We start from the raw sequence: 23022 nt of genomic DNA on the forward strand, positions 1-23022 counted from the left end.
CTTCTTGGGGTACAGATAGATGAATGTCTAACCTGGTCTGTACACATTGATTCTTTATGCAAGAAACTTTCACAGAAAATAGGCATTTTACGTCGTTTGCAAACTTTTATGTCAAATGCAGCATTATTGAAACTTTATAACACTGTTATATTTCCTCATTTTAATTATTGTTGCACAGTTTGGTGCTCAGCCAAAAACAGGGTTTTTATTGACAGACTTTTTAAGTTACAGAAAAAGGCAGCCAGAATTATATTGAAGGTGAAAGTAACTCAAACTTCTACAGCTGATATTTTTAGTGTTCTTAAATGGATGCCTGTTCATGATTATTTTGTATATAGAAAACTAGTGCTTGCTTTTAAGGTTCTTAATAACATGACACCAGAATATATGAACGTTTTTAATTTTGTCAGCCAAGTTAGTTCCAGAACAACAAGAAGTAGCGATAGTGGTAATTTTATATTTACCAAAAGTTCGAACTGAATATTATAAACGGTCTTTTAAGGTATCCTCCACAATTTTATGGAATCAGTTGCCCAAGTCTGTCAGAAGCCGTGGTTCTATTACATCTTTTAAATCAGCATATTTGCAGCATTATTTCTCAAATTTAAAGTGATATATAGATATGATGTGTATGTATGTGTGTGTATGTATATGTGTATGTGTATATGTATATGTGTGTGTGTATATATATATATATATATATATATGTGTGTGTGTGTGTGTGTGTGTGTGTGTGTGTGTGTGTGTGTGTGTGTTTATTTTTCCCCCAGTGATATCGTGTGTGTATTTTATGTATATATTTTATATTATGTTATCTATTTTTCTATTCTCTTATTTATCTGTCTGTGAATATGTTTAAAACAGGACCACAATGTAAACTAGTCATTTGTACTAATTGTGCTATCCTGTCTAAATAAAAGAATTTATTATTATCCAAACCAATGATGCCATGTGCGCAGTTCAGACTCGTATCTGCGTAAAGAAGTGTATTTTATTTACTACAGTACTGTACCATAGGTTTAATATCAAACATCTCTTGTAATTCGTTGTTTTATGTTCTATCTATCCCAGATTTAGACAGTTTCGTCAGAGCTAATTTCCTCAATTTGGAATTCACCATATACACATGGGGTTATTTGTAGACGTAGACTCAACGACTACATATATTTCACGAGTTCACACATGTTTATTTTCTAAATAATATTCTCACTGATTTCTTTTTCAAGTATGCAATTAAGTGATAGTTAATATTTTGAATGATTTGCATACCACATTGCGTTACTCTCTGAGCTCAGCGATTTCTAAACAACGAGCGCAGCCATTTTTAAACAACTTTTAAACAGTAGCTGAAACACACATTTTCATTGGATAAGCATAATGTAATCCAAACAGGGTTGTTTTCTCCATCCGCTAGAGGGCATCACTCAAAGCTACGAAAATCGCACTAAATCTGCCAAGGGTTTGTAGAGAAGCGGAGCGGATCGTAAACCCTTGGCTAGGGAATATGTTACCTTCTTATCGTTTCTTCTTGTAGCATTAACGATTGATTTCACGAGCATGACTTTCCCACTCCAGTTTGTTATCATGCCCTCTTTCCATCTGCAGGACATTCGTTCATCTTATTTCCCCGTACTTTATTAACCGTTTTTTTTTAATTGTCTCAGCCTAGTTCGTTGTTGCGGAATTTCGCCGGAAACTGATAGCTAAAGATGGATGACCCATTTGAACGCAAAGGTTAATAGCTGGTGAAAACAAATATGTTCTCCCGAGACGGACGATCAACAGTCATTCAAAAATTGTGAGGGTGATCACCACAAGTAGTTAAATTTCAAAATTGTGAGGGTGATCACCACAAGTAGTTAAATTTCAAACGGAAGCCCTAGGATGAACTGCAACGGACGATGGATACGTAAAAACGAACGCACTGAAGGAAACTACCAAGTTCAGTTTTTTTATCTACCATAAGTGTTCTGGTTAATGAGTTGTGTCCTCAAGGACAAGATGGTGGATAATGAGGCTGAGCTTCCTTATATAGACTTGTCCAACCAATCACTGCTTGTCCTTATTGTCCAGATAAAATTTATCCAATCAAATAGTTGTTCGGATACGGCCATTCCAGACAGGACAAGACTATCACTAATTTCGGACACTGCAATTTTTGATGATAATTAAATCATATAAGGCATGAACAAAAACTTAGGTGATACCTCCACCACTTTCAGATACTGCAGGTCCTCAGAGAAAGTCCTTTAGCTCTAATAATCTCGTAACATTCGTTTAAACTATAAAATCTCATTTTTCGGGAGGATTCCATTCTTCATACCATTGAAGAACGGGAGGACCCGGCGCGTAGGCACAGTGATTGTCTTTTCCCAACAGGTTGAAACGCAAATGTAGGGGCACCAAGGAATTCAAATTGCCACCAGACACAAGAGTCAAAGCAGCTTACCCCCAAATCTGGAACTTCTTATCGTAAGTAAGGTTCTCCCAGCCCACTGCAACTTGACTCCATTGAATTTCAATGTGCTTTGGCGGGTTCTAAAGCATTTTCTTCTCATGTATGGTAGGAGTGGCATGACTATACCCCAGGTCTTCTTGCTGTCGGGGGTAGGTATAACAGTCTTTGTTGATGAACTTGAAAGACTCACTTGCTTCAGACATCCTCGCATCAGACACCCTAGGTAAACAAGTGACAGGGGCACTGGGGAGACCAAGGATTACCAGGGGATTCTGGTAAGTCAATAATCATGGAACCATCCACATCATTTCCAGACTGATAAATGATAGTTGGTACTGCGATGGTCGAAGGCTTTAGGCCGGGAGAAGTACGAGCCATCCCAATTTGCTAAAACCCAGAATTCAGGTCCATAAAACTGAGCCATTTTGAACTAGACCACGAATCCAGACACTCTTCAATACGTAGAAGGGGGTGAACATCATAAACAGAGACGTCATTTGGTTTACGATAATCGACACAAAACTGGTGCAGCCATCATTCTTGGTTACTAGAATAACTAGGGGGAATCATGCGCTGTTTTAAGGCTCAATAACATTGCTGTGCAGTATCCTTTCTAGTTCCTGTTTCTCAACCTCGTGTTTACCACAGGGAAGTCGTCAGGAGGGGGGGGGCTGTCGGATTGGGTTAGCTAGACCTGTATTCTGTGCTGGACGAGGTGAAAGGAAAGATGAAGATAACGAACAGTGATCAATCTCGCAACTCCTTTAAGAAATACAAAATAGAGAGTTGGGCTAACACAGATCCCTAGATATACCAGAGGTGGGATCAGGTGCCTAGGAGGAGTAAGCATCCCCTGTCGACCGGCCACACACACCCGTGAGCCCTTATACCTTGACAAGGTAAACGGAGTTATCCGTAGTCAAAATCAGTGTGCTAAGAATGGCCTAACAATCGGTATGTAACATGTCAGACAGCATTTGGCCCCAATGGTACGTTGTACCGACAAATTAGATTGTTTTAACGACCTTAGCATTTTCGAAATTCTTACTTTAAACGAGACAGTTGAAACCCCTGCACCATCAACATGTCAGTAGCCTGCCTCGATTTAAGAAGGTCGTGCTCTGCCAAGATTATCTGGGGACTAGGACATCTTCTTGATTTATCAGGAGAGTCTCTAGTTGCTCTGCTTCGTCTTTCGATACATGTGGAGAGTTGCGTCCCAGAAGGTCAGTAAGGTGTTCTAGCAATTTGGATTGGATATCGTTTGCAAGCTATGGAGGTTTACGAGTTGACATGGTGTCTTTCGTAGTAAAATTCGTAAATGCCAATCTGGAGGTTCATATTTATGTAGCAATATTCCACTACACCTGCATACGGTGTTAAAATCTATCAACTGATTCGATACGCAAGACCTTGTTCTGCGTATAGTCAGATTTTAAATCGAGGCAAGCTACTTACAAACAAGTTGATGGTACAGGGGTTTCAACAGTCTCGATTGAAGTCAGCATTTCGCAAATTCTATGGTCGTTATAACGATCTATTGCGTCAATACAACCTATCATTGGGTCAAATGCTGTCTGACATGTTTCATATCGATTGTTAAGCCGTTCTTGGCACACTGATTTTGACTACGGATAACTCCGTTTGCCTGATTAGGATATAGGGCTCACGGCGGGTGTGACCGGTCGACAGGGGATGTTTACTCCTCCTAGGCACCTTATCCCACCTCTGGTGTGTCCAGGGGTCCGTGTCTGCCCAACTATTTATTTTGTATTACTTGTAGGAGTTATGAGATTGATCACTGTTCGTTATCTTCACCTTTCATATTAGGGTAAAGAGTAACTGGAAAGTCATTGAAATTCTATACAACTGCAAACTGGTTCCAACAGTGGTTGTTGATAATGCCGGAAATGAGGGTAAGGTGTCTTTTTTGCAAGGAACTCGTTTCAGGTGTCTCTACAAACCAAACTCTCATAAATCATCATCTTATTACATTTTATTTGTTTTACGTCTCTTTGAATTTTTTTTACTTAGCGCAGTAGCAGGAAGGGGTTTCTTACGTGCCAATGCCTGCCGCGACACAGGACCCTCTTTTTAAAATAATTTTCGAAAGACCAGTGATTCGAATGCCGATTTTCTGTTTGTTTATGGGTTTGAACCGAAGTGGCGATATACCATCTTTTAAAGCAATACAAGCTGTAACTGACGGCATTTTTTCAATTATCTAATTATGCATCAATTAACTCCAATCGGTATAACTGATATAATCCCCAAGATCTGAAGAAAAATTCAGCAAAATAAACAAGAGAATATAGTTTGGGAGTATACCTACAATGAGCGTTTCGTATAAACCGCCATTGCTTCATATACACGGACATGGGAACGATGATTGCCGAACATAATTGGGTTGCTGAGACCGACGTCATATAATTATACAAAGATGGAAACTGACGTGAATAACTACACGTTCCGTTTGTTTAAAATATTACATCGTTTCATGAATGACAAGAAGTACTATATTAGTGTTAGAAAGTAATAATTACGCAAATGTGCAACTCAAATGTAATTTTGATAGTGAATTTTCTATAAAATTGACATGTTAAATTGTTTACAATTCTGACATGTGCTCAGTGCCTCTCTTTCGCTTTTTTCCGAACTGGTGACCTCCGAGGTCAATGTACATAGGAACAGGAATTACTGACAGGATGACAATGATTCATGAATCGACATTTTCTGCTGATTTGACGGGTTTATTGCTTCAGATTCACTCTGAATCTATTAAGTTGGATGTATTTAATCACAAATACGTTAAATATTTGTTTGTTTTCTTATTTTTCAATATATTTACCGTCAGTTACAGCTTGTATTGCTTTAAGTATTGGTTTCTAAATGCCAAGTGTTTGGCAAAGGAGCAATCATTACCCATGTTTACGCTTAAGTTTGCACGAGTGGGACTCGAACGCACGACCTTTCGATTTAAAAATAAACCCTTTACCGCTCAGCTACTGCTTGGCCTCGTTAAGTTCCATCTACATTATAGAGCATGATTTTAAATCCTGTAAATGTCGAACTGTGTATGAGATTGATTGATTAATTGTTTAGGGTTTAACGTCATTTTGACAATATTTTACGGCTTTTTGTGGAAACCTCCAAATTACGAATAAAACACGTTTAATGGTGGTGATTAAACGATATTTTTCCTGAATTATAGACATGAAATTAACACACAAAAAACCAGCGTTTACAATTTGTCATTAGCACACACGGAGGAAAGTGGACCGTTTATTCGGAATTCATAGTATTTAGTGTGTTTTATTTCTTTACATGATATTTGATTTGACATTTATTATTGTAAATTATAGTCACATCTCTGAAATGTCACATTGGGATATTATGCATATATACACGTACACTATATACAGGGGTGCCTTACATCGTTTACTGTCTCTGAAAGCTTGAGGATGATATCCAAAATATGTTTGGTTCTTTGCTTCCTTGCGTACGAAGTCGGAGTCGCTAGTGGTACGTTTCTTTATATATTTTATAGTCAGAATATATTTCGAATTATATTAAGAAATATATTACAAAACTTATCCATATATTTTGCGGAAAATCTCTCCGATTGGAAATCATTTGAAAGTTATATCAATACGCAATTCCCGAGATGTCCGCTCCTCTGTGACGGAGGTACTTTCAGTATTCTATTGAATGCTTGCGGTTTTGTAGATGACCATGCATGGGTGTTCATTAACTAACAATATCAAGAAGTTTGAATTGGGCCATTGAATTTAATATATAATCAGTATTAATTTCCTCTTTGACACGATCGACACATTTCGCAAAGAGATATGGTGAATTTTGAGTTTTATTTGAGGCATTTAAAAAAAATATTCATAACCTTGCGGAATTTTAGTTTCCTTTCTGTTCGGATGTTTTAGGGACTGGTAATCATTCTTATTGCGGTAAGCATTGATTTTTTTACCCCATCGCGTGTGGACGAAATGTTTTACATCTCGTCGTAGATACATGTAAAGAGTTCAACGGAGGGAATTTAACCATTATATGGTAACTCGGAATTGAATATTGAAGTATGTTTAAACCAACATATCTTTTAAAGGGACTGATTCACGATTTTCCCCAAAATTTTGTTTTTCACTTTTAATGATCAAAATCTACTGTCTAATGTGTTTAAAAGATTTCACATAAAAATAAGGTTATACATTATCACAGAAGCTCATTTAATGGAGTTTATTATTTGTTTTGTAAACAAAGATTGTGGTGTTATTGTTTACGAAATTTTCAAAAGAAATAGATATTGATCAAAGTTTATCATATCTTTCACATTTCAACCATTCTTTGGGTAAAATATGTAATCTTAAAAGTTAAAATTTGTGACTCTGCATAATTAAGATGCTTTATATTACAAAATTATTGTTTCACGGGTTTGTTTGTATACATTAAAAGACTCGAGTATTTGTTTACATAACACAGATTTAAGACTAAAATATTGCTTTTATTCTTGCATTCATAAAGTCAAAATTTTGGCTGTCAACATTAAATGAGTTATATTTTTAAATGTTTAACATCAAAAATGAAAAATATTTTTCTCATAAATCGTGAACCAGTCCCTTTATTAAAGAAGAGGTTAAAAGTACCACTAGTCCCAAGGGCTATGAAATCTTATTCTGCATATGTAAACTGACTTCTGATATTACAGGTATCGCAACACGTTCGTTTAAAGTAAGCATTTCGCAAATTCTGGTCGTTATAACGATATGATTAACAAATACAACCTGCCATTGGGTAAAATGCTGTCGACATGTTTCATAACAATCGTTAGGCCGTTCTTGACTACGGATTACAGCGTTTACCCGATCGGGAATGCTTACTCCTCTTAAGCATATGATCCCACTTTTGGTACATCCAGGGGTCCATGTTTGCCCTACTCTTAATTTTGTATTCTTTATAGAGTTATGGGATTGATCACTGTTCGTTATCTTCACCTTTCATTGATCACTGTTCGTTATCTTCACCTTTCATTGATCACTGTTTGTTATCTTCACCTTTCATTGATCACTGTTTGTTATCTTCACCTTTCATTGATCACTGTTCGTTATCTTCACCTTTCATTGATCACTGTTTGTTATCTTCACCTTTTCTAATATTTAGCAACAATATAAAACAAGATTTGTTCTTAAAACTTTAATGCCCCCTAAAGTGCCTATACTAATGAAAGACTTTACATACTGCAATACATGTACATATAACATTAACACGATATGACTAATTTGGTTGCATAATTCACAATTTTTGGTGCATTCTTTTCTGCTTTTCCTAAATATGCACTGAATTTTTATACCGTATCGGGAAATCTAAAGAAATTTTTCAAATGATAAAAAGAATAATCTTTATAATAATTTATGCCTCACCCTGGAACCAAAACACGTACCCTCTCGGATCATGAAGTTTACAATTTTGGTAAAGGACTGCCTACTCTTTCTAAATATCTATTGACTTTCAATTGAACATCCATAACATTAAAGAAGATATTTAAATGTTTTTACACATATATACTCTATCTACCAAGTTTAGTCTCGTCCTGAAGTCAGAACCTCTATCCCGGGGATTATGAAATTTACAATTTAGGCAGAGACCTTCCTGCTCTACATTACTCTATATTTACGTTTTCTTACAAATGTTTGGTTGTAGAGAATATTACTTTTAAAATTGGTCAATTTGTGTCACATCCCAAAGGCCCTGGGGTGCAGGAATCCTGAAATTTACGATTTATGTCCCAAAGATGCTTCATGACATTTGATAAGAATTGTATTGATAGTTATCAAAAAATTTAAGATGTTCAATTGTTAGTAAAACTGCGATCTATTTTCATCACCTTTTACAGCGTACTGCCCAACAACGACTAGAGAAATGGCTAAATCTTGCATTACTGAAGACCGGAAATGCTCTGCAACGCCGCGCATGGTAAACGGTTGCTTTAATGGCTGCGATATTACATGTTCCGGTAAGTCTCGGTAATTTATTTGGCTTACAGCATATAGCGCTGACTTGAGAGTGTTTTACACCCGGTAGTGGGCCAGGGAGCTCGCTATTATTTAGTTTACAGCATATGATATAGCACTGACTCGAAAGTGGTTTACACCCGGTAGTGGGTCAGGGTTAGGGTAAGGTAGTGGGGTCAGGGAGCTCGCTATTATTGACCCCGGCACCGCATCAAATCCGAAATGTTCAACTGTGGTAAAAACTTCCCCCATCCACTAACTGCTGCGATTTTGAGCGTCTCCCAAAGGGTACTTAACCTGTAACTGTTGACGTCTCTGTTCGAGTGAAAAATGGTCGAAAGAGACTAAAACAACATTCAAGGAAACAAACAAAATATGTACTAAAAGATATTTATATCGTATTACTAGTAACTGACAAGCGAGAATCCTTCTATAAGTCAAACTTTTTCGAGAATATTCCTACAATATTGTATCCAGATTTAAGTCTCTCCTCTTCTTCATTGCCATTTGTAGATGTGCGTATTGTCGGGACGTAAAGATCCAAATATTTTGCTAAAAGTTATTGTGGATCTAAGAGGGTTGGAGGATGTAGTTTGGGAAGCGGGAGACATTTGTTTTTAACAAAAACAAATTATATTTCTCCAATCTGATTGATATTTCTCTTACAATATTTTATCGAGTGTACAAAATCCCTAGCTTAGTTCAGTTTCCAACCCTTTCCAGTATGCCAGTATCAATGCATTTGTCTGTATTTTATGAACACAAAAACACAAGTCAACTGAAGACTTAAGTACAATGGGGTGATTTCAGATAATGTACAAAGACAATGATGTAGTAGTAGTAGTAGTAATTTTTATTTAAAGTCGGAAATATATACAGGTAACAAAAAACATGAGCTAAGAGCTCTTTAACTGACTTTATAGCATAAAAAAACACAAAGCACTAATGATATATAATTGCATGCATAGACATAAAAACAGAAAATTGAAATAAAACAGGACGCATACATGTATACAGACATCACAAGTCATGCATATATATATACACAGGGACTAGCTATATTAAGATGCACAGCACTGAAAAAAGTTTGCAACACAAACATAAAAATATGGATACAAACATAGACTAAATAAATATGCATACCTAAGAGACAGAGCAGAGTAAAAATAATACAGTTAAATTTGTACATGTCAGCGTAGAAGCATAGTTAGAAGTTAGATCAAAACTTTAAGATTTAGGCAGGAGAGGCTGGAATCTGCATGAGCTGCATTTACAATTTAATTCCCCACACCAATTTTGAATATAATTTGAGAATAGATTATATGATGTAATATTTCTTGCTTCGTTTGGCAAAGAGTTCCAGAGCTTTGCTGCCTCATATCTAAAAGATTTAATCCCGTACCTGGTTGTTCTAGGTCTTGGTACTCCGCTGTATTTGTATATCTAAAATTGTATGAATGGTTTTTTATAACAACTAGATCTTGTAAAAAAAAAAGTGGGGACATTTTGTTGATAATATTAAAAGTTTTTAAAGCTATTTTTTGCATTCTTCTGGTTTTTAGTGAAGGCAATTTAGATTGTTTTAATAAGTTTTCGTAAGTACTTTTATAGTCACCATAGATAAACCCCAGAGCTCTTTCCTGAATCTTTTCAATTTTGTGGGTGTTTTGTTCAGTGCAGAAGTGCCATGTCAATGGGCAATAACTAATATTTGACATAATAAATGAATGATATATGGTTAATTTACCTAATTTGCTAAGATGTTTGCCTATTCGTTTGAGAACATTTAATTGTCTTGCTGCCTTTTTACAAATATTGGTAATATGTGTGTTGAAAGAAAGTTTAAAATCAATTGTAATGCCCAACAATTTTATTTCTTCATCACATGAAATTTTTATCCCATCTAAATCAAAAACTATGTTTTCATTGTGTGTTTTGTTTACAACAGTGATAGCTTGGAATTTTTCTGGATTTGCCTGCATTTTGTTTGATTTAAACCATTTAATCAGAGATCTACTGTCATCTTGAAGTGCTGCTATTACATGATTTAAAGATTTGTCTGATTTTGATAAAGTATTGTCATCTGCATAGTTGTAGAGATTACATTTATTTACAAAGTGAAAGAGGTCATTGATAAAGATGTTAAAGAGTAAGGGGCCGAGGAGAGACTCTTGTGGCACACCTTTGATTATATTTGACATGATGTTGGTGTGCTCCCCTACTTTAACACACTGTTTACTACATAAGAGATAGCTACTTAACATCTCTTGTGCTGCTTTTAAGAGACCATATGCTTTTAGTTTAAAAAGAAGTAGTTCATGAGGAAGGCAGTCAAAGGCTTTAGAAAGGTCCATTAAAATTGCTGCTGTGTACTCGTTTTTATCCAATGCCTGTTTCCAATCTTCAATTACTCTTAATAAAGTTGACTGACATCCAAAACTTGACCGAAAAGCTGCCAAAAAAAGATTGAAAACATTTTTGAAAAAACATAGTTCACTGATTTTCAATTGCTCTTTCAAAAACTTTTGAGATTGCAGGAAGAACACGAATAGGTCTATAGTTGCCTTTCTCTAATGAACTATTCTTCTTGTGTAATGGTGTCACTTGTGCTATCTTAAGCTGGTTAGGGAAAGTTGATTTTGATAGGGACATGTTAATTAGTTGACTTAGAGGTTTGCTGATAACTGGTAAAGCGATGTGTAAGAGTTTTGGAGAAATTCCATCAATACCAGTGGCTTTTTTAATATTCATTTTCTTTATACTTCTTGTTACAAAGTCTTCAGTGACAGCTTTAAAGGAGAATGGATGTTGTTGTGGTAATTCTGTTGTATTTGCTTTTATTGCCTGTATACTTGGGTGATTTTTCATCTACTTGTTCTGCATCCCCAATATTTTTAGCAACATTTATGAAAAAGTCATTAAAATTTCAAATACTTCTTTCTGGCTGTTTACAATGATTAATTTTGAAGAATTTTTAAAAACGAAATGGAACGATTATTCTAAATGTAAAACTAAAATCAAGTTCAATTATCCTAAAAATATCTTTTTCGATTAAAATCACTTTCGATTTTAAAGTACTATTTAAAACAATTGATGAGAAAATAATTTGATCTTTTATTCAGTTTTGTTGGAGGGTGGGTGGGTTGTTTTTACATGTATTCATTGGATAAGCCCTTTAGATATTTTCTTATAAGGTGACAATAGAAAAAATAAAATTGAAAAGGTTAAAATTTAGAGACAGCCCAACACAATCCTTGATACACGCGTTACCACAGTCTAGGTGGTATACCATGATACATGCGTTACCACAGTCTAGGTGGTATACTATGACACAATTGTGGTAACCACAGTCTTAGTGAATACAGTATATCTTGTTTCACGCAATACTGATTAAGGTCATCGATTTAATGTAGAGATATCTCCTCTTTATTGTTCGCCGTTGCAACGCGGAAGGGGACATGGGAATACCTGTGTCCTTGCGTCCCACTTGACTTTGTGAACGCAACTCCTCCGAAACCGCTAAACAGTTTGTAGGATTGTTTGTTACCATATGTAGTTGATCATATTCTGCGGCCATCTTGATTCGAAAACTTCTACAGAAGTTATGGGACTTTGTTGAATTTGTACATGCTACACTATAGGAACACTTTGTGGACGCAACTCCTCGGACACCTCTCGACATATTTTGCAGGATTGTTATTCCCAACATGTAGTTGATCATATTACACCGCGATTTTGATTCTACAAATTTTACAGGAGTTATGGGACTTTTGCACTTCCAACTATTTTTTTTGCGTCGGTTGGGGACAAATGGCTACACGTAGCAATCCTGTTGAGAAATACCGGGAGGCCCAGGGTCCTCAACAGTCACCCGAGTTCTCCATGCCACCCCCACTGTCACCCGAGTTCTCCATGCCCCCCCCCCCCCCCCCCCCCCCGTCACCTGAGTTTCACACAACCTGAAGACGTGTGTTTACGCCCTTGTTCCTCAACAAATATTAATTTCATTGAAAGGAAAGTTGATGGTGCAACGATTGCATACTTTAAACCTATGTCAATATTAGCAATTCTGGAAATAGTCTGATGTACAACGTTTACTTCGTGTAACCATTATCTTTGTCAAATATGTATTATCTACACATCCACTGTAACTTTCTTGTAGACTCTGAGGATGAAAATCGCTGTGCAAACCCTACCGATTTAGATATGTGTGATGACCTTAACGATCCTTACTGCTCGTCCATAGCAGACATGGAGACAGTGAATGGCAAGCAATGCTTCTCGAGATGCGTTATGATGTGTTCCAAGAAATAAAAATGACAGGATGATTAATTCATCAGATCGAAGATTGATTTACACGGCTTTTTTGTACATTGATTTTAATCCCAATTTTGTATTTGTAATGATATTGTGGAAACGTTATTTTAATTCTTCGAAGTGATGATTTCTTCAAATAACTGAACAGATGTATCGGATTTGTTTGCATGGTTTACATCCTATTCACTAATTTCTCACACATAGAGGTTTAAGTGATATACATTTCAATGTCCGCTTAGGATCTACATTTCCAAACAATTTCGAACAAGAAATGGGCGTGCTACAAGGAAGTATCTTATCGGTTAAATTATTTAGGATAAGAATAAATAGTCTAGCTGCTGTTATTAAAACGACTTTCATGGAATCCTATATCTCGATGACTGTTCTCTGTTACAAATAAAGACTAAAAACATGAATTCCATTGCGCGAAAACTAGTTATGTCTAAACAAAATCCAAAATTGGACTGATGTAAATGGTTTTTAATTTTCCAAAGCTAAAACTACATGCATGGATTTCTGTTCTAAACGGAAATACCATGATGATCCACTATTGCAATTATATGTTACTCCAATTAAAGTTGTATAAGAGCTTAAGTTCTTGGGTGTCATTTTTTATAATAAACTTTCTTTTATTCCCCATACAGCAATGCTCAAACAGAACTCGACAAAAACTCTTGATATAATTATAACCGTTGTAAACACAAAATGGGGAGCAGATAAGATACCCCTCTACATCTGTATCGCTCTCTGATGCGGTCTAAAATAGACTACGTCTGTATCATAATCCCAACGATATGACATGATAATGGATTTTAATCAGATTGCGGCTGTATAGTATGTGGAGCGGCAAGAATATCCTATATCAAAGGACTCGATACAATCCATCATCAAGGATTTCGACTGTGCACAGCTTTCCGAACCTCTCCTGTAGATAGTTTGTATGATGAGGCAAGCGAACCCCCTCTCGATCTACATAGCGTGTAATTGATGAGAAATTTTAATTGACAGGTTCGAAATCTTCCACACTAGTCTGAATTTCGCTGCTGTCATAGGTGAAAAACCACCCGGTGACCTAGACCGGTAATTGTCCTAGTGAAAATAAACAAGTGAAATCGAGAGAACGGGTCCTCGGAGATGACCTTAAACACGGATATCCCGTGTCACAGTAGGTGTGGCACGCTAAAGAACCCTCACTGCTTATTGGCCGTAAGTGCCGAGTATAGGTCTAAATTTGAAGCCTTCACCGGTCTAGGTGACGTCTCCATATGAGTGAAAAAAATTCTCGAGCCAGACGTTATACAACAAGATACAATCAATCGAGAGAACGATGACGTATATCTTTGTTATTTTAAGAACCTTTGGCTTGAAATTTAGCATGCAAGTAGTTAAAACATTAATCTATGCGAGGAAAACGAGAAATTACGCATAACGTATTTAGTTTAAGATGTTTTAGGCATTTGAAGCGAGTGGTTAGTTTTTTTTTTATCTGGGTGAGAGTTAGACCCCTTTCTGTATTTATGGTATCAGAGTTCGGGCCCAAAACGGGCTTAGCCCCTGTGACGTAGAATAAAACTTAATCTTTCAATACATTGTTAAATCTAAAGCTTACATTGACAATCCTGCATTTAAATAACATCGGTTTCTATCCACAGTTTGAACATTTATATGACAAAAACAAGATGTGTATGGCGTGTAAAACGTTTCTATATTCGATATCTTATGATGTATGTTCCATATCTTGTGATGTATGTTCGATAATCTTGTGATGTATGTTCGATAATCTTGTGATGAATATTCTATATCTTGTGATGTATGTTCTATATCTCGTGATGTATGTTCAATATTCTTGTGATGTATATTCTATACTCTTGTGATGTATGTTAGATAATCTTGTGATGTACATGTATGTGCAATAATTGCATTGTGGGTAATATGACACAACAGCGTTCTGGTACAGTAAGGACAATTTTCATTGGTTGGAAATAACGAAAGTATCCGGTGATGCAAGAGTAACGTACGTCTTCTTTAATGTTAATTATATGAAATTGAAACTGAATGAAGCAGGAAACCCTTTGTCAAAATTGTAAATTCCATGATCCTAGAGTAGGGCTACTAGGGTGGGAACAAAATTGTCATAGTGATTTCAAAAATGTCTTTATCATTTGAAGGACCTCTTAAATTATTATAATACTATATATAAAATGAAGCAAATATCAAAGGGGGAAGGGGAGCAGTCTCTATACTTCAGGTGCCTGTGTCTAGGACAGGTCCTAAGAAGTACAGTGTTATATTTAACATACTAGTGTATCATGTTTTTGCATCATCGGATACTTTCGTTATTTCCAACCAATGAAAACCGTCCTTACTTAATAGTACGCTGTTGGATCATATTACCCATAATGCAATTATTAGAATATACATAACAGGATTATCGAATCTTGACCGGTCGACAGGGGATGCTTACTCCTCCTTAGGCACCTGATCCCACCTCTGGTGTGTCCAGGGGTCCGTGTTTGCCCACCTATCTATTTTGTATTGCTTGTAGGAGTTATGAGATTGATCACTGTTCGTTATCTTCACCTTTCATACATCACAAAATATTGAACATACATCACAAGATTATTGAACATACATCACAAGATTATCGAATATACATTACAAGACATAGAATATACATCACAAGATATTGAAAATACATCACAAGATTATCGAAAATAGCAACGTTTTAAACGCCATAGATGTGTATAAAATCAATTGGGCTACAAGTTTAAAAACATATACATGATTCTGGCTTACACTTGGACATCGTAAAACCCTCATCGCGTTCTGAAATACCACCATGGAAATTCCTAAAACTCAAAGTATATTAAGTACATATCACTTTCTGAATATAAAAAACTCAAACAAATTACCTCTGACCTTGAATATTGTATAATTCTAGAACTGGAATTGATAGAGACATGGATCTTCAGAAATGATAAGATCTACAAATCTAGTATCAAGGTCAAGTGACTCCTTTCACTTAGATCGTAAACTTGGTATTACTTAAGAACTAGGTTCGATAAAGAGGTGGAATCTTCAGAAATAATAAAAGGATGATGGTGTCTACAAATTGGTATTAAGGTCAAGTGACCTTGAACATAAATCTGGTATAACTTTAGAACTGGGACACATAGTGACATGGGGTCTTTAGAAATGGCAAGAGGATGACAGGATCTACTAATTAGTATCAAGGTCAACTAACTTCAGTGACCTTGACCTTAGAATATAAACTTGGTATTACTTAAGAACCAAGTTAGATAGAGACATGGGGTCTTCAGAAAGGATGTTCGGATCTATAGATTAGTATGAAGGTCAAGTGACCTCTGTCCTATTCAAACTCGTATAATTCTAGAACTGGAATTGAGAGGTGTAAGCTCTTCAGAAATGACAAGAGGATGATAAGATCTACAAATTAGTTTCAAGGGCAAGTGACTCCAGTGACTTTTACCATATACCATAAACTTGATATTACTTAAGAATTAGGCCTGGTAAAGGGATGGGATCTACAAATATTGGTATCACGGTCACGTGACTCTAGTGACCTTGACCTACCTTGAACATAAATCTGGTATGACTTTCGAACCAGGACTGATAGAGACATGGAATCTTCAGAAATAATAAAAGGGTGTAGTGACCTAAAAACTAGTATATTCAGTGACTTTGACCTTGATTATAAAAACTTGTATAACTTTGGAACTGTGATTTATAGAGACATGGGATCATCAAAAATGATAAGAGGATGTTGGGACCTACAAACTATGATCCAGTTTTACTGAAGGAAAAAAAGGCATCTTTTGAAAAAAATCAAAACCAACGTCTTCGTGATCTAGATTTGTCAAATGATGTTAACATTGGTATGGTTTTGTCAAGGGAGGAAAATAATTGTACTCAGAAAAAGCCACTTTTATACAGCCAGTACTTCGTTTGGGAGACTATAATCGGTAGGTAATATAATCATATCTTGTTCGATATAAAAATAATCGCAAGTGAAAGCTTATACATGTTTTTATAACACAATTACAACCTACACTTCACCATCTCAAATTGAATAAATATGAATGAAACATTCTAATCTGCAACTCTTCGTGGTAACTTTGATGTGTATTTTTATGACTGTTATAATTCTGTCAACTTACATGCTAAAACAAACTACATATATGTCACAGTGATAGAAGTTGTTGATCAGCCGTCGTCGTTTGCTATTTCACATTGAACAAGGACCAAGATGTAAGTTTCCCCCCTATGACCTTTTGACCTAGCATGACGTTCGAGTGTGCAAAACATCTATCCTATACACCGCTTGTCAAACACTCTTGATTTTCTATCTTAAAATTATAGAATGCCTCCCTTTGCGAAATGTACAGTGCAAAGGTCTTGAGATTTAAAAAACTTGTAGTCGGAAGTTTTACATATTATACCAAGTTTTATTTTTTACGTGGTCATAAAAATATAATAAATAAACCCTTGCCCCCTCCCCCCAAAGAAAACAGATAAATAAAAGACGGCATTGTTAATTAGAACACTTCCGCGGTAACAGACGCCTGTCCCGCAGAAACGCATGCTTATAGAATGTGCCGGCCCATAATCTATACTTATAAATTAACAAATTTTGCCAATAAACTCCGAAACACTTGCACCAGAGTTACTGCTTTCACATTTGATATTGTTTCATATATGAGGTGGAGCTCCAAGTGACTTCCTAATAATCAAGTTTTATTTACTCTATATGATGTCAATAAATATAACAGCTAATACCCGCAATTATTAAAAAATTAAAGGTACCGTTCCTTCAACTTGTGTGCCATTCAACTCGTGTGCGCAACAATTCGAACACACATTTAAAAGTCCTTCCTCTATGCAATATTATTTAATTTTGATTTCCCGCGCTTGTGCGAGGTTTCATCTAGTAATAAAAAAGTTGGTAACGTAATCTTTACTATACAATGTCTGTTAATACATGTACTATTTACATGTATGTAAAGCTTAGGTCCGCAATGGTACCCCCCCCCCCCCTATCTTTCGCCCCAATTAGTCGCTTCTTTCGACAAGCAAGGGGTACTTAGGACCTATTCTAACCCAGGTGATAATGGAATGTTGCTAAATGAATGTAGGAAGTGCCGATGGACAAGCTGAAATCATCTCGTTTTTCATAAAGTTGAGCTGTTAGTTTGCCGCGAATATCTATTTTCAATTAAATATCTACGTACGATGCAGATGTCGAGGACTTCGTGGTGTCTTTATCTCGATCCACAGGGATATATCGAATCGACATATGAATGAGAGTGATTGTTGGTAATAGATAAAACGTCGATATAGCTACATTTTGTAAATGTCGAGTTGAAGGCCATGCACAGCAAAATATTTTTTCTTCTCGTGTAGAAGCTTTTGAATAAAATATGCTTCATAAGAAAATAAAAGCAGGTCAGCTAACAAAGGAGCACAATTCGTGCCAATGGGAATTCCAACAGACTGTTGGAAGACCTGATCACCAAAGACTACGAAGATATTGTCTGTGAGGAACTCCAGCATATTTTTTATTTCAGCTTTGGACTACATGTTTGTACACAAAATATGAACTTACGAAAGCGATTTGAGAGGATGACTCATCAGTCATAAAAAAGAAAATACATAAAGAGATAAGAACACAGTGAGAAGACATTTCCCTTATGGCTCTGAATTACAAATGAAACATGTTTGATAGGGGTGAATAAACTGTATTTTTGGCTAGTTGTATTCGGCGCGTTCGCGATCCTGCCGGTCAATCGTGGTCATATATTTTCAAGTAGAAATTTGATGTGGTAATATACACTCAAATTAGCTCGATTTTCTTAACTTGGCTTGTTTTTACAGAAATAGCTTGGGCGAATATCAAGCCCAATTAAACGTTCGACAAATGTTTCAAGCGCTAAGCATTTTTCAAAGCAAACAAACTAAGCTGTTACATTTAATAAAGATAGATAAATTGCCCTACACTGTTTATATTTATATGAAAAATCACAAAGTTAGGTGCAAGGATACACCCTGTAGTTTACACTTTTATCACAAATAATTATTTGCAAAATAAATCAGCAACAGTCTTGCCTTGGTGTCTTATATTAATCAATCGTCAGACTTTTATCAGTTGTTGTGTACATAATTTAATATACTCAAATTGTTAATACGGTATAGCTGTTTTTTCCACGGATCTAAAATATGGCGATTTGCTGGCTCAAAGGTATGCTAATAATTTTAGCGAAATGAATTTTGGCGGACAATGAAGAGTCACCTACCTTGCAAACACTGAGGTCGCAATTAAGTGCACATTTAGTAAGTGGAACTTTGGCGGAAAGCTTTCTATTAACTAATATAAGACAAATTTATCACCCCGCGGGAAAACCCCGCTCAAATTTATCACCCCGCGGGAAAACCCCGCTATACGGTATAATACTGTCCAATATACTGAATTACCTTAACTCTCGCCTGTGTTCACTTGAAGCCAGAGCCCCCCCCCCCCCTCTCCCCCCCCCCCTCTTTCAACATACAATTGTCCCAAAAACACCATATTAAATCGAAACCGTGCATCTAATGATACCCTGGTACTTGATTAATTTGGAAAAGTGTGATAAAATTTCAAATAAAATGGCCAGTATTTGTACTATATGAAAATGGATTTAAATTATACATTGACATGGGGTTCGTGAAAAGTTAATCCACAGGCCTTGGGGCATGCATCTCCCCACACGCACACAAACGCCTTAATTATTTATTTTCTTTTTACTTCTCCTTTTGTAAAATATAAATAGAAGATTATTTCAAATTGGGTTGTTGTTTTTTTTTTTTTTTTTTTTTTTTTTTTTTTTGGTGTGTCTCTGTTATGTATTAGTAAAAATCTCGTTTCCGTGGGGATCCGGGTTAGAATAGGTCCTCAGTACCCCTTGCTTGTCGTAAGAGGCGACTAAATGGGGTGGTCCTTCGGATGAGACCGCAAAAACCGAGGTCCTGTGTCGCAGCAGGTGTGGCACGATAAAGATCCATCCCTGCTCAATGGCCATAAGCGCCGAGCATAGGCCTAAATTTTTGCAGCCCTTCACCGGCAGTGGTGACGTCTCCATATGAGTGAAATATTCTCAAGAGGGACGTTAAACAATATTCAATCAATCAATCGTTATCAGTGATTATATATATCTTCTTATAATCGCTGAAAAATTAAATACATAATAGGGAATAAAGTTTGGATGATCTTTAACTTACATTTTACAAATCATTAGTGAAAAAAAGTGTGTAGATCCCCAGATCAGAAAAAAAATAAGGTGGAGAGAGGGTGTGTGTGTTGCATGGTCCATGTCCCAAGTGCTTGAGTATTTAACTGTCATATTGTGACCTCACCACGTGCGATCCCTGGTGAAATATCGAACCCGATACGTACGATTATAAATAAGCGATAATCTTTCTTTAGAAAAGTTGTGAATGTTTATAATATATTAATAGCATAATACATTTAAAGATTATTTCCCAGTTTGAATTTCCCGCGATATTTCATGTGTGTATTGAACTATTCCCAGAATGCACTGTATTTTGTTTGACTGCCATCTTTATTAAACTTGTTAGACTGTTCACAAGTGTTTCTCGATCTCCCGCACTAAACATGGTGTCAGAAGACTTAACACAGTAAGGAAACGCCTAGAGACTGTAAGTGTTTTTCAGGTGACATTTCCGATATTCTGAACCATTATGCCTAAATTCAACCCGCCAGAATCGTTCGACTTTAGCCGACCAAGCGAGTGGCCGGAGTGGAAACAGCGGTTTTGCAGGTACCGAACCGCCACGAAACTTGACAAGGAGGATGAAGCCATCCAAATTAGTTCATTGATATATGCCATGGGGCTGCAGACGGAACACATAGTTAAGTCTTTCGTATTTGGTGACGGGGAAGATGAGACAAAGTTCGAGGTAATTCTGAAGAAGTACGATGACTATTTTGTACCCAAACGTAACGTGATTCACGAAAGGGCCAAATTCCACCTGAGATCGCAAGCTCAAGGAGAATCAGTCGAAACTTTTATTCGTTCAATGCATGAACTCTCAGAACATTGTGATTTTGCTAACAGATCCGAGGCAATCCGAGATAGACTTGTTATTGGCATCAACGACAAAGGACTATCAGAGAAACTGCAGCTAACCAAGGATTTGATTCTTGAGAAAGCGTCAGAAATGGCCAGGAATTCTGAATTAGTGAAATCTCAAATTAGAGATCTACAATCCAAAAATTTGGATGCGGTACGGGTGAAACGTCATACTCAAGATCCACCACACCAAGTAAATCGTGGAAGAGGTGCGCAACGGACTCGCGGTGGACAGTCTAGTCGCGGCAGAGGATCTAATAATCAGAACCGACAGAATGCGAATTTACCGTTGTGTGGAGCGTGCAATCGTAAACATTACGAGGGTCAGTGCCCAGCTCATGGACGGCGATGCAGAAAGTGCAATCGTAGGAATCATTTCGCAGTGTGCTGTCGTTCCAACACTGTTGCCGGTGTTCGTGAAATTGTCGACGACGACAATGATCATCATGACTACTTTCTAGGTTCAGTGACCGCGTGCAACGAGGGAGAACCGTGGTTTGTTAAACTTAAAGTTTGTGGTTCAGAGATTCCGTTCAAGATTGATACTGGTGCTGACATTTCCATCATGTCAGAATACACGTACAAATCGCTACCATTTCAACCAAAATTACATGTGAACAACAGCAAACTACAAACGCCAAACGGTGATCTTCACTCACTTGGAAAATTCAAGGTTACTACTCGACATAAGAATCATCCTTATTCATTTCACGTAGTTGTGATTCCAAGCACCGATTCTCAGAATAATCTTCTATCAAGATCAGTTGCGTCTACCATGGGTCTCATTCAGAAGATAGGAAGTGTCATAGAACATCACGGTACTATGAAAGGTGACCCAGTGAAAATTGTTCTCCGATCTGATGCGCAACCGTATTGTGTTACGACTGCTCGACGAATACCGTTCGCTCTTATGCCGAAAGTGAAAGCAGAACTCGACAAACTAGAAAATGATGGTATCATTCGTAAAATTAATGAACCTACTGACTGGTGTGCACCAATTGTTCCAGCAACAAAGAAAAACGGTGATGTGCGTATTTGCATCGATCTGAAGCGTCTTAACGAAGCCGTTAAACGTGAGTACTACATGCTACCGAATCTGGACGATATCTCTCCGAAATTAAGCGAAGCGACCATATTCTCTAAATTGGATGCAGCATCAGGATTTCATCAACTTAAACTGCACGAGGACAGTCAAAAATTGACTACATTTATTACTCCTTTTGGAAGGTACTGTTACACGCGCGTACCGTTCGGAATCTCGTCAGCACCCGAGATATTCCAAAGGCGCATGGGAGAAGTACTATCTGGGTTGGAAGGCGTAGAGTCGATAATAGATGACGTCATCATCTATGGATCTTCACGCAATGAACACGACCGCAGATTAAAAGCAGCATTGGATCGTATTAGAGATGCAGGGATCAAGCTAAATCCCAACAAGTGCGAATATCGAAAGGAGAAAATTGAATATTTTGGACACATCATCTCGAAAGATGGTGTTCAACCTAGTCCAGAACGTGTGCGCTCTATTCTGGATTTGCCACCACCGACTAACATCAGTGAGTTGCGTCGTATTATCGGGATGATCAATTATCTTGGTCGATTTGTTCCTGATCTATCCAGTATCATGAACCCTATCAATAATCTGTTAAAATCAGACACAGCGTGGACTTGGGATGAATCTCAGCAAAGTGCGTTTGACCGTGTGAAGAAACTCATTACAGAAGCGCCAGTACTTACATTTTACGATATGACTCGACCCACTATCGTTAGTGCGGATGCAAGTAGTTTCGGTATCGGTGCAGCGCTATTTCAAGTTGTGGATGGAGAGACTAAACCAATCGCATTTGCGTCTCGCACACTTACCGAGGCAGAGCGTAAATATGCGCAAATTGAGAAGGAATGTTTGGCCGGAGTGTGGGCATGCGAGAAATTCGACCGATACCTCATGGGAATTGGATCATTCGAACTGATTACGGACCATAAGCCGTTAGTACCGCTGATTAATACTCAAGATCTCAATAAAGCGCCATTGAGATGCCAGAGATTACTGATGAGATTACGTAGGTACAATGTCGTAGCGAAA

General features: G+C 37.0%; 1 protein-coding gene across 1 annotated transcript; it reads left to right on the plus strand.

Moving 5' to 3' along the window:
* Positions 1-5841: 5841 nt before the first annotated feature.
* Positions 5842-13386, plus strand: LOC125650027 (uncharacterized). The gene is made up of 3 exons (XM_048877970.2): positions 5842-5980; positions 8361-8480; positions 12641-13386. The coding sequence occupies exons 1-3, from the start codon at positions 5920-5922 to the stop codon at positions 12790-12792; spliced, it is 333 nt and encodes a 110-aa protein (XP_048733927.1). The 5' UTR covers positions 5842-5919; the 3' UTR covers positions 12793-13386.
* Positions 13387-23022: the final 9636 nt, after the last annotated feature.

This window comes from Ostrea edulis, chromosome 5 (assembly GCF_947568905.1).
Source record: "Ostrea edulis chromosome 5, xbOstEdul1.1, whole genome shotgun sequence".
NCBI classification, from domain to species: Eukaryota; Metazoa; Mollusca; class Bivalvia; order Ostreida; family Ostreidae; genus Ostrea; species Ostrea edulis.

What these genes read in the sequence shown, in the direction of transcription:
- LOC125650027 (XM_048877970.2), top strand. Translation starts at nt 5,920, where the DNA reads ATGATATCCAAAATATGTTTGGTTCTTTGCTTCCTTGCGTACGAAGTC. An exon ending in CGAAGTCGGAGTCGCTAGTG is followed by an intron (nt 5,981 to 8,360) that starts GTACGTTTCTTT and finishes CACCTTTTACAG; the next exon opens with CGTACTGCCCAACAACGACT. An exon ending in CTGCGATATTACATGTTCCG is followed by an intron (nt 8,481 to 12,640) that starts GTAAGTCTCGGT and finishes ACTTTCTTGTAG; the next exon opens with ACTCTGAGGATGAAAATCGC.